Below are 17,142 nucleotides of genomic sequence, written 5' to 3'. Positions count from 1 at the left end.
ATCCGAGCGAAAATGGCACCTGCCATTAGAAAACCAGCTTATTACAGAGTCCACCGACGCCGAGGTGCGTTCTGAGCCCTGGCAACTCTTAGAGATTGGGGGAACAGACCGGAGGCCCCCAGGCGTAGCCAGCGCCTAGAGAAGCAAGTGCACCGCCATGGTCGGCGTGCAGGAGAGGCGCCCCCAAGGGCACTGACTGACCGCTGAGACACTGAGGCCTTCCAGGTGGAGCGTTCCCTGGGGAGGACAGGTCGAGAGACGGCGCCCTGACTGTCATGAGAGGAGCCAGCTTCAACACGGGTGCAACCGGAGAAGTCGTCACTGCCGCGGAGAGCAGAGGACCAGCTCCAGGAGCAGAGACTGAGGCGGCAATCGCGAGGAGAAGCAAGCGCAGCAAAGGAGGGCGCCCGGCAGCTGTAGACAGGACGTCCACTCCATAACCGTTAGGACTGAGGCACTTGAAACCCAGGTCTGAGAAAATACAGAAGCCAAACACTGCTCCTAAAAGACGTTGATGAGCTACAACAAAGAGTGAAGCACCTGGAAGATAGGGCTGAGGAAGCCGAAGGGCTGGGCATGCCGAAATAACATCAGACTTTTGGGCCAGCCAGAGGGGGCTGAGGGATCTGACCCCACAAACTACATGGAGAACCTCTTGATACAAGACATAGGAGCAGAGAAACTCTCGCAAGGCTTCATGATTGAAAGAGCCCACCGTTCTCTCACCAAACGACCAGCCCCCGGATCCCCTCCCAGGCCAGTGATAGCAAGAGTGCTTAACTATAGGGATAGAGAGACTATCTTGGCTTTCTCCAGGTCGGGTGGCCAAATCCAAAAAGATTCTGCGAAGATAGCCATCTATCCTGATAATACCTTCCAGGTTCAAATGAAAAGAGCACAATTCATTTACTCCAAAGCCAGATTGAAAAAAGCCGGATTGCGCTACATGCTACTATACCGTGCAAGACTAAAGATGATAAGTAACAACAGAGCACTCCTCTTCGACACCCCAGCCGAGGCTCGAGAATGGATGAAGGGGGAGCAGATCCCAGACATTGAAGAGAAAGGGCGTAAACCGCACTACGCCACACCAAGAGCGACAACACGCTAGGCCGGCAATCTAAAAAAAAGAACAGGAACTAATAGCAACCACACCATGCGCAGCAGGGATGATTCCCCATAGGGTCTGCACCGAAGATGGACTGTCTGCCCTTCAGACTCCATAGTTTTTCTTTTTTGGGTGTATTAAACCCGTCCGTAGGGCACCAGGAGACCAATGAGCGGTCGAATGGAGCAGAAACGAGGTAGTGATAACGGGGGTAACCTCGCTGGACTGTTTTTCAGTTTAGACCGTTGGAAGTTACAGAGGGGAGGGAACATGGAAGTTGGTATCAAAGTAGGGGAAGGAGTTGGGGTTATAGTTGGGGAAAGTTCTTTATGGGGACCGACAGGACCACTTAGAAAGTCAAAAACCACCAAAGTCAGAAGAGACGCTCCCGCTGGAGTCACCCTTGCGTCCACTTGGACATTCAGTATATATGGCTGACAAGATTAGAATTATGTCATGGAATGTTAGGGGAATGAACAGCTTTGTTAAACAACGCCGCATCCATGCCCTAATCAAAAGAAGCAAGGTCGGAATCGCCATGCTACAGGGGACACATTTGGATGCACGCAAGCTAGAAACACTAGCGAAGTCCTGGAGAGGGTCCACTTATTCCACGTACTCAAGAGGGGTCCTGATCTGGATTGCTCCCACTATCCCCTTTAAACTAATTAACACAAAAACTGATGATGAAGGCAGGATGGCCCTGGTTCACAGTACCATTGAAGGCAGGGAGACATGTCTAATCAACACTTATGCTCCCAACCATGACGCCACAACCTTTTCCGCTCACTTCACAGTCGGCTCAGCCCTTGCAGAGAAAACACCCTCATCTGGGGGGGTGATCACAATTGCACCCTCGATTCCCTTACAGATAGATCAGAAGACAAACACACTCGTCCATCCCCGCCCGCAAAAATATTACATAACTTGATGCACCAACTAGGGCTAGCAGACCTTTGGCGCAAACAACACCCCGAAAAACGGGAGTACTCCTTCTACTCCCCCCCATGCCGCCTACACTAGGTTATACTACATTTTAGTGAATGAGGAACGGCTAGCGCTGTTCGAGGACGCACATTACCTAGCCAGAGTATTATCCGACCATTCCCCGCTAGTGACCAACTGGGTGGTGTTCCCGCCCAGAACCCCCGTGAAGGTTAAGAAGCGAAGCACTGCTCGATGCAGCCTTTCACGAACAGATCAGAAACAGCACTCTTGACTTCTGGCAGGTAAACGAAAATAGCGTGCAGCACATAGGCACGATATGGGAGGCATACAAAGTTGTCATGAGTGGCGAAATGCTGGCAACCATAGGGGGAACAAAGAGAAAATAAGGTAATCGTACCTTATTGAAAACTGGTGCTCACAGTTGACCCTTGTCAGGGTTGCACGAATAGTTCAATTTGCTGATCAGTTATTTATCTATTCACCAAACAGGTAGTCAAAAACCAGGTCCTTCAAAGTTTCTCAAGAGAAATGTTTAATTCACATTTCGATTCTCATATCTTGATTTCACTCTTTTTAAGTGAGGCATCCCCTGAATACTTGGGACTATTAGTGAGTTAGTACATATGCCTATGCATTTCGGTCTATGACCATCTTCAGGGCTGTACCAATATGCAATCTCAAGATTGTCGAGCTTAGACAAACTTGCCTAACGTACTGGCACAAACTGGGGAAACTCAGCTATACAAAACACATTGAGAGAACCCACGCCCTCGGGGACAAACCAGCGAAATTATTAGCATGGTTCTACAAACGCGGAACCCCCAGGACACCTATTTGCCACATCATCGGGCCAGACACCATTGCAGCACACACGCAGCTAGGCATAAATGCAGTGTTTGCCAGGTTTTACCAGGAACTATATGCCAGCACCCAATCTCCGTTGGCCATTGAAATTGACGGCGTCCTAGACACCATTAGACTACCTAGTTTGGACGCACACCTGGCCGAAGCCTTGGACGAACCAATTACCCCTGATGAGGTGATAGCCACTATTAGGTCCTTACCAGCTGGGAAAGCCCCAGGTACTGACAGGCTCCCAGGAGATGTTTATAAAGCGTACAAGGACGTTCTGGCACCTCTCCTAGCCAGAGTGTTCAACAAAGCGTACAAAGTGGGCACCAACCCAGACACCACTAAGGAAGCCATGTTCAGCCCCCTATTGAAACCAGGCAAGGACGAAAAAGAGTGTGGCTCATATAGGCCCCTGTCCATGTTGAACTCAGATAACAAGATCCTAACGGCACTACTGGCAAGGAGATTGCGTAGAGTAGTCCCAAGTACCAAACGGGCTATGTGCCTGGGCGGTCCATCACTGAGAACCTACATAGATTACATCACGTCATTTATAACACCAATGGCAGACCCGAGAAATGCAGAGTGGCGTCTCCTAATGCCACTAAGGCTTTTGACTCGGTTAGGTGGGAATGGCTATATGCGACCATGACGAAAATGGGGATAGGCCCGGCCTTCCTAAAGTGGACCAAACTAATATACACAGACCCCACGACCAGAGTGCGCACAAACAATACATTCTCCGACAAATGGCATTTCCACAGGGGCACGCGGCCGGGCTGTCCACTCTCCCCCATGCTGTACATCTTAGCAGTCGAACCCGTAGCGGCATACCTGTGGCAGCAGTATGGCGAGGGGGGCATAGTGATTGATTGGGTGACACACCTGGTGTCGATGTACGCCGACGACACCCTCTTGTACTTAAACAACCCAGAACACATACTACCGTATATTCTAGAGACGCTGGAGGGGTTTCACCGATACACGGGGATCCAAATCAACAACGAAAAATCATGCCTTTGCCCCCTGGCCGCCCTGACAGACTCCCCCCAATGGCCCTCCAATGGATGCCCACATCTTTCAAATACTTGGGGATCACTATTCACCGGGACCCAAATATGGAACATTCTTTAAACACAGTTAGAGCCAAGGAAAACCTAGAAAAATCAATGGCCTTCTGGGGAAAATTGACGCTATCTGTGGCGGGAAGAGCTGGACTCTTGACAATGGTAGCGCTCCCCCGACTACTGCACACCTTCACCAACGTCCCATTCAGCATTCCCCCACGTTTTTTCGCAGTACTAAACAAACTTTGTAGGAGATTTCTTTGGCAAGGAGGCAGACACAGAGTTGCGCTGGAAGTGCTAGAAAGGCCCTACGACAGGGGAGGTCTAAAAATCCCCAACTTTCAATTGTACTATTTGGCAGCCCAATTAAAACATGTGATACAATGGATGGCTGATGAAACCACATTTGATACCCGGCTCTTGCAACCAGCCGCCTCCCAGTTGCTACTCAGAGACTTATTCTGGGTCCCAGCGGAAGTGACCCGCAACTGCCCCTACCTGTTGAATCTGAGAATACAGATCTGGAAACAGGCTTGCAAGGTAGCGAAGAGGGAAGATCCATATTCCCTGCAGATCGCCATAGCGGCCATCATGACGGGCAGACCTTGGGGTCAAAGCAAAGTACGGCGAGGGTGGGAGCTCTCCGGAGTGGCTGCCCTGGGGGGACTTGGTGGATGACCAAGGGATCCTAACATTCGACAAGATACACGCAACCTCGGGGCTGCCATCGGGACAATTACTGCTCCATGGAGCTGTGGTGCGTAGGCTCATGGACTGGTGGCCTGGTGAGGAGAACTTGGAAACTGGACATGAGACCATCGAAATCATGCTGGCTGTAGCTGAAGGGGGGACACGAAACCTCAAGGCTTTATGACACTTTACTGAACAGCACAACCAATATAAGCCTCAAGAGCAAAATAAAGTGGGAACACGAAATGGGATTGGAATTCGAGGAAAAAGAATGGGAACACATCTCTCACTACCACAAAAAGGTTTCCAGGAACGCCCGACTGCAGCTCATACAATTCTACATCCTTAACAGAGCGTACCTTACGCCGGAAGTGATATCCAAATTCAAAGGGGCGAGTACTATCGAATGCCCTAAGTGCTGCGAACCTCGTGTGGGAATGACGCGCATGTTTTGGGGATGCCAGATGATACAAACATTTTGGGCACAGATTGGTGCTAATGTGGCCGAGGCAGACATTGTACTGGATGTGCAAACACCTGCGGCATGCATCCTGGGTAGCTACAAAAGAGGCAAAAAGAACAAACCCCTTAACAAACTTAAAGACTTGATGTATATTCTGGCGAAGAGGCGCATCGCTTTTGGGTGGAAGAGTGCTAGGGGTCCAAGCATCGCACTGTGGTGGGAGGACCTTCACAAATGGCTAACAGCAGAAACTGGGGCATGGGAGAATGCTTTGCGTAAATAGAAACTGGACACCAGCGAGGACCTACATCAATGGGTGGCGATCACGGTCTTGTTACTACGCCCCAGGCAGAAGGAAGATACTTCTAGTGACGTGGGCAGCTCATGATGATAGTCTGTTGCGAACAGAGCTGATGTACATACAGTGGTCTTGGGGGGAGGGGCGGGAGGGATGGGTTGGAAGTTACAAATGCAATTTTATGAAATGCAATGATATTGTTGTTTTCTCACAGTTCATGTTGACTAAAACCTAATAAATACATTAAAAAAAAAGAGTAATTAAAGTTACTCACCATAGTGACTACAGTACACATAGTACATAGTCCCCTTTCCTCCATACGTCCCACCCACCTTCCCCCTCTAGTATGCCGAGGGCTAAAATGTACTAAGAGTTGCCAGGTATCTAAGCGTCCGATGTGTTCAAAGGGGACTGAGGTGGGGCGCCGGAGGGCGGGGCCTCGGCAGGGCGTTCCCACACCCGAGGCCGTGCCCCTGTGCGCTATTCTAAATTTAAAGGGGAAGCAAAAATGTTCGTTGACAAAGGTTCTGGTACCGGATGCCCCAAGGATGGAGGAAAGGGGACTATGGACTATGAGTTCTCTATTCACTATGGTGAGTAACTTTAATTTACAATATCACATGAATATAGAATGGCAAGCCAACTGTTTGTGGCTTTTAGCAAGCATCCTGGAGGGTGGCTGTGACTGCACAAGATTTGCCTCGTAGGGTATTGTGGGGAATTCTATTACAAGTCATGCTGCTATGACGGATTTTCTGAAAGGGATAACGATATAAGAGATCTGCAGGGGCACAACTTGGTCAATTCCTTTTTAGACTCAAATGCTAGAGCTGTGGCTCTGTTTGAAAGATCTGTAGTGCAGCATCTCTTTGGTTGTAATTTCTGCTCAATGCCCTGTTGCATCCAGTGCCCTTCTTTCCCATATTACTAGTCATTGCTGGGAGAAGCAATCAAACATAAGGAATCTGCCGATGACACTCTTTCTGTTAGAAAAAAGAGTCATGTATCTTACAGGTTACATTGGTGCTAATGGATACGATATATCCTTGCCGACGCCTTATCCAAAATTAGGGGCCTTGAGCTGCTCTACTTATGTGCTTTATTCCTCCATGACAGAACCAGTTCAGAGCCACTTTGAGGCCTTTTATGGCTGTGAGGTTTCGGACTCCTGTCTGCTACTGGAGCTATTTCAGAAGAACATCCCCGATATTAGGTTGCTTGTTCTCTTTTCTTATACCTCATGTCTGTTCTTATGCCAATTTTCCCTTGGACGTGTTGCAAACATATTATTGCACATTCTGCCTGCTGTACTACTCCATCAGTGACTGAAAGAAAGAACGGGTATCTGTTTGACCTTGGCAGACATTGCCTACTAAAGTCTCCGGTATCACTGTAATCATTGCAAATATTGCCACCACAAATACTTACATAACTCTTGCCGGGGAGTCTCCCTTAGCAGTTTGCAGATTTAAAAACTATGGGAATGTGCATGCTTCCCAAGGATACAGAGCCATACATGGAGGTAAATAACTTGTTTTATGTCATTCTTTTAAAGATGTATTGAATTCAAATTCACCTTGTAAAACAAATGTTAGTTTCTATTACTTCTTTTTCAGACCCTGAATGCTGTTGTTGAGGATAAGTGTTTATGAAATATCCAAAAATAAGTACATATGTTTAATACATTTGTCATCAAGGTTAATTATATTGGTTGTTTAACTTTCAATAGGATTTAGTTAATGAAAAACTGAAGGCACAACAAATGAATAATGATTTAGAAAAACTCACACATGAACTGGAAAAAATAGGATTAAATAAAGAACGTCTTCTACATGATGAACAAAACACTGATGATAGGTATGTTTGTATTGTCACTCCTTGCAATGATTATAGCCATTTTATATTATGTTTAGTCCTGTAATTAATGAACTTTAGAATAATAGCAAGGAGTATTTCAGATCAGATGTTAAGCTATATAAAAATTTGAAACAATCATCATTTTATTACAGTAACTGAGTAAAATGTACTTGTATGACACTTTAGCAAAAGGTTGCTATGAAGAAATCCAAAAGGGCTGTTTAATGCTTATTGAAACCATTGGGGTAGAATTTAAGAAATGTACATTTTGATTGCTAACTTGTTAGGCCAATATGTCATAAGTTGTTTCAAACCCTAGAAAGTTAGGAAGCCTAAACACATTAGGCAAAAACCAATATGTTGCATTAAACCCTTTATGAAACACATATGTGGGCCATATGCACCTTTGTATGCCTGTTCCCGCTCTTACCTATAACAAACAAACCTCTAGCTATCTGCATTACAATCTTCCACATCATTTGCACTGGCGCAGTGTGCTTTTATGTAAACCTGATCTCTAGGTATGCCTCGAGTAGCTACAGCACACCCCAGTAGTTTTGAAAATGTTAAGCTTTGTGCCCTTCCTTTAAAACTTTGTGTAGTTTGTGTTATGAGGAGCTACCTCCTGGGCATTGGAAAATCAAATGCAATCTAGTTCAATTGTAAATCCAGCCACAAACCTTCAGTCCAAGTAACCCACATTACATACTCTGGAAGAACAAATGCTTACTCCTACTTCTGCTTATCCATTTATGATGCAGTTAGACAATCACCAAGCTTGTCTAACCACTTTTTTGCTATATGTCTCTAACTGGCAAGGACAGGAGATCTGGGGCTAGCGTCGAGTACCCCCCTCCAGATGGAAAAGCCCCGGGCTGAACTAGGCCCCCTGATATGTGGATTCTTATAATTATGTACAGTGCTTCCCCCTACTGATTTATACGCAATAGGACCCGCAACTTAATTCTTATGAATTCCTTCCGCCCACAGATTTCTTATCTATGATATTGCTTATCCCAGCACAGCACGCTTCTTTTTGAATAATTGTCTTCTCCATATACAATGATAAACTCTTGCCTGGATCCATCACTGTTCCTTAGTCTCTCCCTTTATTTAAGTTTTTTAGTACTGTTTGTTTTTTCCGTCATATGTGCGCCCTGATGCCTGCGGGTTTTGGCACGTTATAAGCAATTTTTTTTTTAAGCTGCTCTTTGGAAGCATTTTCCACCACCATTTGCCTCTATGCGCCCCACGCGGGACATGACATCCGGGCCAGTATATGTTGAGGCACAGCACCTCATGACCTTAGTTACTTTTTCCTGCACACTCTGCTCGCTTCAGGAACATGGCTTCGTAGTTAATTCCACTTGTATAATGGCCACAATTAAAAGAGATAGAGAGAGACCTCTTCAATGAGCCTATAGTTCAAACCAACAAAGAACGTCAGGGGAATCTGTGGATCGATACCCTTGAGGTTTGGGGTATGCATATGCTCAATCAGCACATAGTGGGAGACTTCTCAACATTAGACTATATGTTTGTCTACAAGGAAATATATAATAAATGCCAACAGTTTAGTGTAGTAGGTTGTCCAGTAAGTGATGATAATATGATCTCATCGACATTCAAGTCGCATGTGAGCAATCCCGTGGCGGAGGGTCCCACCGAATTGATAATAAACTGTGGGAATAATTGAGTAAAATGGAACGATAAAATTGTGATAAGATTCAATGCACATATAGTGGTGTTTTTATTAACACATCATTAGAATGGAAGATGAATAACTTTACCTGTGATTCCTTTAATACCATTAATACCTTTATATGGAATAATGTTAGTATGGAAATGTCAACACTTAGGAAATGTGGGGGTAGGAATAAACATACTGGGCCTCATTACGAGTTATGCCGGTAAGGGAAAAATGATGCCGGTATGTAAATACCGGCATCATTTAACGTTCCGTAGCATTCTGACCCACAAACCCGATATTAACGGCACCGTTATTTACGGTGCCGCTAATAGCGGCACAGGCGCGTACACGCGCCTCCTCAGGTAGTAAATACCGGCATGCCGGTAATAGGGGGCAATCACAACCCACGCAAACATGCAAATACCGGCATCGCGAACACGGTAATAACGGGCTGCATGATGCCGGAAAAACAGGCATCGCGGACCACCCGCAAACAGCAACCAAGATACAAGGCAGCTGCCACAGGTGCACACAATCCCCACAGGTGGAGTCAAAGGAGGCTGTGCCAGTATGAACTGAACACACCCACACCGCAACCCCCCCCCCCCCCCCCCGGCGTAGCCAATGCAGAGTTGGCCATCACAAAAGGCACACAATGAAACACCACACCCCTTCCCACACCAAAATGCCACCACTAGCACCATCAAACATGGTGCAGGAGGACCCGCCCATAGTGATACAACCACAGCAGCAACAACAGGCAGCACAGAGGAGACGCAGGAGGAGAAGGAGGGCGGGACATGGCCAGCAATCACCACCAGCGCAGCCACCAGTGCCACGTAGGCAGCCACCAATCCCTTGCACCAGACCCAGCCCATGTAAACCAACCCCTGAGCAGACGCACGCCCTGGACCGGTTGGACCGTGACAGCATCACCACCATAGTGGACATGACACAGAATGACATTGCCAGCCACATCGAGATACGCACTGCCATCCCCCCACCAATAAAGGTGGTTACTGTGCAACACTTGCTGGCCCCAAGCACCTACCAACACACAGTGGACCAGCTGCATGGCATTTCACAACCACTACTCTCACGCATGCTGGACCGCGTGCCTGGGAGCCTGGTGAGTTGCACAACTGTCCCATGGCTGTGCTGTGGGGACCTGATCAGTGCAGATGCAGAAGGGGGGGGGCTACTGCACCTGGGTGGCAACGGGGGGAATAGTGCACCTGGGTGGCAGTAGCCAGTGAGTGGAGAGTGCATGCCGAGCCAAACACTCCAGACCTGAACTAGCCAAACCGAACCCGACACATCACTGGGCCACAAATGCCAAACTATGCATATGGATGACGACAAGTAAGAGCCACAACCAGGCCACCATGGCAATGTCAAGCAATGCAGGACTGAACAGGATGGTAACCCTGGCAATGTGGCCAGTGTGAGCATGCATAATTGTGAGCATGCATGGAATACAAATCATGAATTGGAGGCCAAACATTGCCGCACTAACACAGCACATCTGCCTCAGCATGCATGTTTACACCCTGCATCATCTATCTAACCACATCCAGTGTCCCACACCTCATTACAGTATCCATAGCATCTATGTGACTATTGCGTATACGTACAGGGACATGTGCATGCCCACAGCAAATAGCTGCCGCCATGACTGAGTGCCCTGAAAGTTGGCAAGTCAGAGTGACACACACCTATTCCAATCTGCCTGCAGGTGATGGAGGATATACCTTCAGGCCGTGGCTACTTACCCCAATGCGTAACCGCTGAACTGGCATGGATAGGAGTACAATCGCGTGCACACTCGTACCCGTGTTCTGCCTGAGCATACCTTTGGCCTGTGAAAGCACGGTTACGATGCCAATGCAGTTCTGGTGGTGCACTCCTATATAGGCCTGAGGGGGTGGCAAATACCACCATGGCCTGTGTCATGCTGCACAACATGTGCGTCCGGAGGAATGTACCACTGCCAACTGACATAGACATGCATGGGCCGGGTGACCATGAAGGGGATAGAGACGGAGGCGAAGGAGCCCCCCTGCCAGTACATGATGCACGGGATGGCCATGATGTACGCCAAGCACTAATCCACGTGTACATCTGAAACGCACGGACCATGAAAGGAATGTTCCAGTGACACACTGGCTGCATGTGGGCATGCACACTTGTATACTTAGCAGTTCACAACCGTACGCTATCACACATTGAATGTACATGCACAAAATTAAGAATGTCCAGCCATTGAATTGCTTGCAAACAACGGGTGTATTATTCACATACACGTAATAATATTAACATTCCCCTCCAAACACCCCAGTGAACCCCCCCTCCCACCCCACAAACCCTCCAAACACCCCAGTGAAATCCCTCTCCCTCCACACAGATGCTAAGTGTCCCCATGTGTGCATCGGACAGTGCTCCCTTCCACAATGTGTCCTGCCACAATGTCATTGTCCGTGCATTCATTTCTTTTGCATCTTGGTGTTGGGTGGTGCCATGGCGGGCCGTCGTGCGCTCCTCCTCATGTGACGCACCGGACTGGATTGGGCCGAGGTGGCAGGGGTAGTTGTGGCGGAAGTGTCAATTCTCAATGGACTGCCTGTGTCAAGGTGTGGCCGCTGCATTGGAGCGTTACCTGCACGGATGGCCTCCGTGAGTGTCCCCATGCACTCCTGGAAGGCACGCGTGGATGCCTCCACTGCTGCAGTATTGGCTGCTATTGCCCTCACAATGGCACTCATGGCCTCTCTGCTTGCTTCTACCTGCTGCTGCATGATCTGGAGCATGGACTCCTGCCGGGCCTCGACCCTTGTCAGGCGGGTCTCGAATGATGTGACGTCCACAGGTCTGCAGGTTGCTGGCAGGGTGGAGGAGGGCAGAGTGGAGGAGGGCAGAGTGGAGGAGGGCAGAGTGGAGGAGGGCAGAGTCGTGCCTTGCAGGGTGGTGGTAGGCGGCTGCGCGGAGCCATCCTCCGGGGCACTGTCCTCGAACAGCGCAGTGTCTGATTCACCGAGGTCTGAATCATGCAGGCACGGATTGTCGAGGCACTCAGACTCTGCTAGAGGTTGGGGGCTGGCAATTGGGCTTGGGGTGGGTGTGCCAGGCATCATGTCTGATCCCTCTTCCACCTCTGTGGACACAACGTCCTTGGTGGCTTGCGGCAGGGCTACCACTGTTGTGGTTTTTGGTTGTTGGTTAGTGGGTGCAGGTGTTCCCTGCAGGGTTGGTGCCTTGCGTGGCATGCTGGCTTTGGCAGATGACTTCTCCTTGGACGGTTGTGTTGGGGTGTCCCTGGACCCCTTTTGTGCACTGGACGTGTTTGCACCCCTGTCCACTGCTCTACCTTCATCGTCAGTGCCTGGGGGATAGAAGAGATGCGGGTCATCAGTGATGTTGTCAATTGGCGGCTGTGATGTATTGTGGTGGGATGTGTCCATGCATTCAGCCATCATTTCATTTCTGGTTTGTTGCTTTGGGTGTACTGAGGGGGTATGTGGGGGATCAATGCATGGCTGGTGGTGTAGCATTAGTTTGGTCTCTGTGTGGTGGGTGCATGGGCATGGTTGGGTCATGTGGCACCTCTGTTGGGATTGGGGTCGTCACTCTGCGTCCATGTGGTGCGGGAAGTGACGATGATTGATCTATGGGTATGTTGATGCATCGCCTTGCCCACTCTAACTTCCCCATCAGTTGGGCCACATCATGTGTCGTGATATGTGGTTGTGATGGTACACTCACCTTCCTCTGTGGTGATTGCCGCCCCGACCTCCTGATCTCCGATCCCCTCAATGCTTTCGGTGTTGATGAAGCGACTTGCCGCCTCCTCCCATGGCATCAATTGGACTGGGGAGTGTGGCCCACCGCCTGTCGCCCTTGCGGCTCTCCGATTTTCGGACAGGGTCCTCCGGACACGGAGGCGGAGGTCGTCCCACCGCTTCCGGCAGTCGCGCACACTCCTTGGGGCGCACCCCACTGCTGTCACCCTCTGCGCTAACTCGAGCCAGACCTCTTTTTTGCGGGTTTGGGCCGCATGCTTGAGGTCTGTGCAGCGTATTACGTCCGCATGCTCTTCCAGTGTGTTGGCGATCATGGTGAGCTCAGCGTCCGAGAACCGCTGCTTCCTCTTCCTCTGGGTGGATTTCCTGCTGGCCTTGGACATGATGATGCTCTCCTGACACACGACGACACGGGAGGAGTGTTGGTTGTGGAGGATTGCAATGGATTGTGTTTTTAAAGATGGCCGCCGGCCCATTTCCCGTTCCTGTGCGATGACGTAATTTCCGGGTCCATTTTTTGCGAACACGGTAATACCACGCCGGTATTACCGTGCCGGTATTTACGGGTTAGTGTGAGGCGGAAGCGCAATGGGCGGGCCCCGCGATGCCGGTATAGGGGGCTTGGAGGCCCTTTACCGGCATGGCGGTATTGCCACTACCGGCATGGGGGAACACGCATGCTCGCGCACTCATAGTCACCCGCTATTGGCGGGTTCATACGTGCACGGACCCGCTCATTCCGGCATGCCGGTAATGAACACGGTTTTACCGGCAAACTCGTAATGAGGCCCCCTGACTTTTTCAACACAAGTACATGCACATAAAAACAATCTCAAGCAAAAGATTTTACTTGATGTTCTACCACTCCCACCAAACTCTTAATCAGGCATATGGGCCTCATTACGAGTTAGTCCAGGAATCGAAATGTTATGTTATGTTATGTTATTTTGCACTTATATAGCGCCTTATATACCATTGGTATGGTCTGAAGGCGCTGGTAGGTTGAACGCCCTTGGGAACCGAAGTTCTTGTCAGTAGAGGGAGGAGAGAGGGTCCAATAGGTGCGAGTGCGCATCTGGTATGTGTGCAGCTGGTGCGAGAATTCCTGTGGAAGCTGCTTCATAGCGGTAGGTGTGGTGGCTGAGAGGTCTGGAGTATGTGTTCGAATCTGGCAGGAAATTATCCAGACCGAGAGTGGCAGCGTAAGGCCTGAGGAGAACGCCTGGCTGGGGGTGCGAGACCAGCAGTGCTTACATAGAGTGATGTGGAGTGAGCAGCGTCAGATGTTGATATGAGAACAGTTATACCGAATGGTGTCATAGTATCTCTGTGTTCTAGTTGGGTGGTGGTGTAAGGAGAGAGTAAGCGTGGGGTGTGATATGAGGTATGATCTTTTTAAAGGATCCATGCACATTCGTCGGCCCTCCACCCGTCCTCTCGCCATACACGTCCTCTCGCTACACATGTCGTTTCGCCACACACGTCCTCACGCCACACACGTCCTCTCGCCACATACGTCCTCTCGCCACATACGTCCTCTCGCCACAACACGTCCTTTTGCCACCACATGTCTTCTCGCCACCCACGTCCTCTCGCCACCCACGTCCTCTCGCCACCCACGTCCTCTCGCCACCCATGTCCTCTCGCCACACATGTCCTCTCGCCACACATGTCCTCTCGCCACACACGTCCTCTTGCCACACACGTCCTGTCGCCACACACGTCCTCTCGCCACACACGTCCTCTCGCCACACACGTCCTCTCGCCACACACGTCTTCTCGCCACACACGTCCTCTCGTCACAACGCGTCCTCTCGCCACAACACGTCCTCTCGCCATACACGTCTTCATTCCACACACGTCTTCATTCCACACACGTCTTCTCTCCACACACGTCTCCTCTCTCCACTCATGTCTTCACTCACTACACCCGGCCGCCCTCCACACCAGGCCGCTCTCTACACCCGGCCGCCCTGCACATCCGGCCGCCCTCCACACCCGGCCGCCCTCTACACCCGGCCGCCCTCCACACCCGGCTGCCCTCCACACCCGGCCGCCCTCCACACCCGGCCGCCCTCCACACCCGGCCGTCCTCCACATTCATCCGTCCTCAATACTCATGCGCCCTCAATACTCATGCGCCCTCAACACTCATGCGCCCTCAACAGGCATTCGCCCTCAACACTCGTCCGCCCTCAACACTCGTCCGCCCTCCACACTCGTCCGCCCTCCACACTCGTCCGCCCTCAGCACTCATCCGCTCTCAACACTCGTCCGCTCCCAACACTCATCCGCTCTCAACACTCATCCGCTCTCAACGCTCATTCGTTCTCAACATTCATCCACCCTCAACACTCATCCGCCCTCGACATTCATCCGCCCTCAACACTCATCCGTCCTCAACACTCATCCGTCCTCAACACTCATCCGTCCACAACACTCATCCTCCCTCAACACACATCCGCCCTCAACACACATCCGCCCTCAACACACATCCGCCCTCAACACACATCCGCCCTCAACACTCTTCCCCTCGATAGGTCGGTGTGATGGTGCTAGTTTGGAAGCCGGTTGGTTTTAGGGGAAGAGCCAGGTTTTCAGTAGTTTGCGGAAGGACGTTAAGTCCTCAGTTAGGCGGATGTGGGGTGGGAGCGAGTTCCACAGGGTTGGAGCTTGGGCTGAGAATGATGTTCCGCCTATCCTGATTGAGTTTGTCTTAGGAATAGTTAGGAGGCCGGCTGAGCTTGATCTTAGGGTGCGAGAGGGATGATATGGTATTAGTTTTTCTTGAAGATATTGAGGTCCAGTTTTATGCAGTGCTCGATGGGTGAGGCATAAGGTTTTGAAAGCCACCCTACGGGCTACTGGAAGCCAGTGCAGTGTCTTGAGGGCTGGGGATACGTGGTCTCTTGGACCTAGCGCAAGTAGCATTTTGGCTGCCGCGTTTTGTGCTCTTTGGAGTTTATTCAGCTGGTAGGCATGGATTCCGAGGTATAGGGGGTTTCCGTAGTCCAGTCTGGATATAACGATTGATTGGACGGCAGAGACTCTGTTCGGAAATGAGAGGTATGGAAAGATGCGCCTGAGGGTTTTAAGGTGGTAGTGGCAGGATTTTGAGACATTATTGACTTGGCGCGAGAGTGTTAGGCCGGAGTCTAGGGTGCATCCAAGATTTTTCACTGTGTTGGAGGGTGTCGGTGAGTTGCCCATGGCGGGTGGCCAGGGAAGAGGGTGCGGAAGAAGATCGGAGTTGCCGCACACCATGATTTCTGTTTTGGCGGGGTTTAGGAGGAGGTGGCTTTGGGTCATCCAGCGGTCAATGTTAAGGAGGCAGGCTGCCAGGTCGGGTCGGGAGTTGGGTTTCGAGTTCAGGAATTTTATGATTAGTTGGGTGTCGTCGGCGTAGTTGTAACATATGATGTTGTGTGAGCGAATTATTGGCGGGAGGGTGGTCAGGTAGAGATTGAACAGCAGGGCAGATAGACATGCTCCTTGAGGGACTCCCGTGTCGACTGGTCGAGCTTGGGAGGTAAAGCCGGAGAGTGTAGTTATTTGGTGCCTGTCTTTGAGGAAAGAGGCTATCCATTTAAGAGCGGTTCCACGGATTCCTAGGGAGTGGAGGCGGTCTAGGAGGATTGAGTGATTGATCGTGTCAAAGGCAGCGGATAGGTCAAGGAGGATTAGTGCTGCGCATCCTGCGGCGTCTGCTGTCATTTTGAGGTCATCCCAGATCGACGTTAGGGTGGTTTCGGTTCCGTGACGTGATCTGAAACCTGATTGAGCAGGGTCTAGGAGGTTATTGGCTTCGACAAAGGCATTTAGTTGGGAGTAGACGGTTCGGTCAATGAGTTTGGCAAGGAACCTGGTGTTTGAGATTGGGCGGTAGTTTTTGACCTCGAGAGGGTCGAGCGAAGATTTTTTTATTAGAGGTTTGACGTATACCATTTTGAATGCCTCGGGAAATATACCGGAGGAAAGGGAGTCGTTTATGATAGATCTTGCGTGCTCCCCTGCGCAGGTGGAGGCAAAAATTCCTTTAAGAGTTTTGGCTGGGCAAGGGTCTAGTGGTGATCCAGATGGTTTGCGGGCAGATAGAAGTTTGAGAAATTGCTCTGGTGATAATGGACTAAAGGATTCGAACGTTGGTTGCGTTGAGGTCGCAGGTGAGGGGCTGGCCGGTGCGGGCGGTGGAGTGTCAGTTGGTTGTAGGAGAGCCAATTTGGTGTTTAGAGTTTTAGTCCTTTCAATAGCCGTGGTGTAAAAGTGGAGGGAGAGTGAATCACACAGTGATTGTGACGGGGTCGGGATGGTTGTGTTACAAGCTGGATTGGTGAATTCTGAGATGATTTTGTGGAGTTCTTTGCTTGGGTTT

The 17,142-nt window shown here is 50.1% G+C and overlaps 1 protein-coding gene across 5 annotated transcripts in view; it reads left to right on the top strand.

Annotated features, from left to right (window-relative positions):
• Positions 1-17,142, top strand: part of CCDC88A (coiled-coil domain containing 88A) — a 2,139,415-nt gene that overhangs the window by 1,225,797 nt on the left and 896,476 nt on the right. For all 5 annotated transcript variants that reach the window (XM_069608255.1, XM_069608254.1, XM_069608253.1 and 2 more), the window contains exon 16: positions 7,156-7,283. In XM_069608255.1, the coding sequence (XP_069464356.1) occupies positions 7,156-7,283 (128 nt within the window). The remainder of the gene's footprint in view (positions 1-7,155; positions 7,284-17,142) is intronic.

Source organism: Ambystoma mexicanum, chromosome 4q (genome assembly GCF_040938575.1).
Source record: "Ambystoma mexicanum isolate Mex_15411 chromosome 4q, UKY_AmexF1_1, whole genome shotgun sequence".
In the NCBI taxonomy this organism is placed as follows: domain Eukaryota; kingdom Metazoa; phylum Chordata; class Amphibia; order Caudata; family Ambystomatidae; genus Ambystoma; species Ambystoma mexicanum.
Note: the sequence above shows the minus strand (reverse complement) of the source record. Positions and strands in the feature narration are given on the sequence as shown.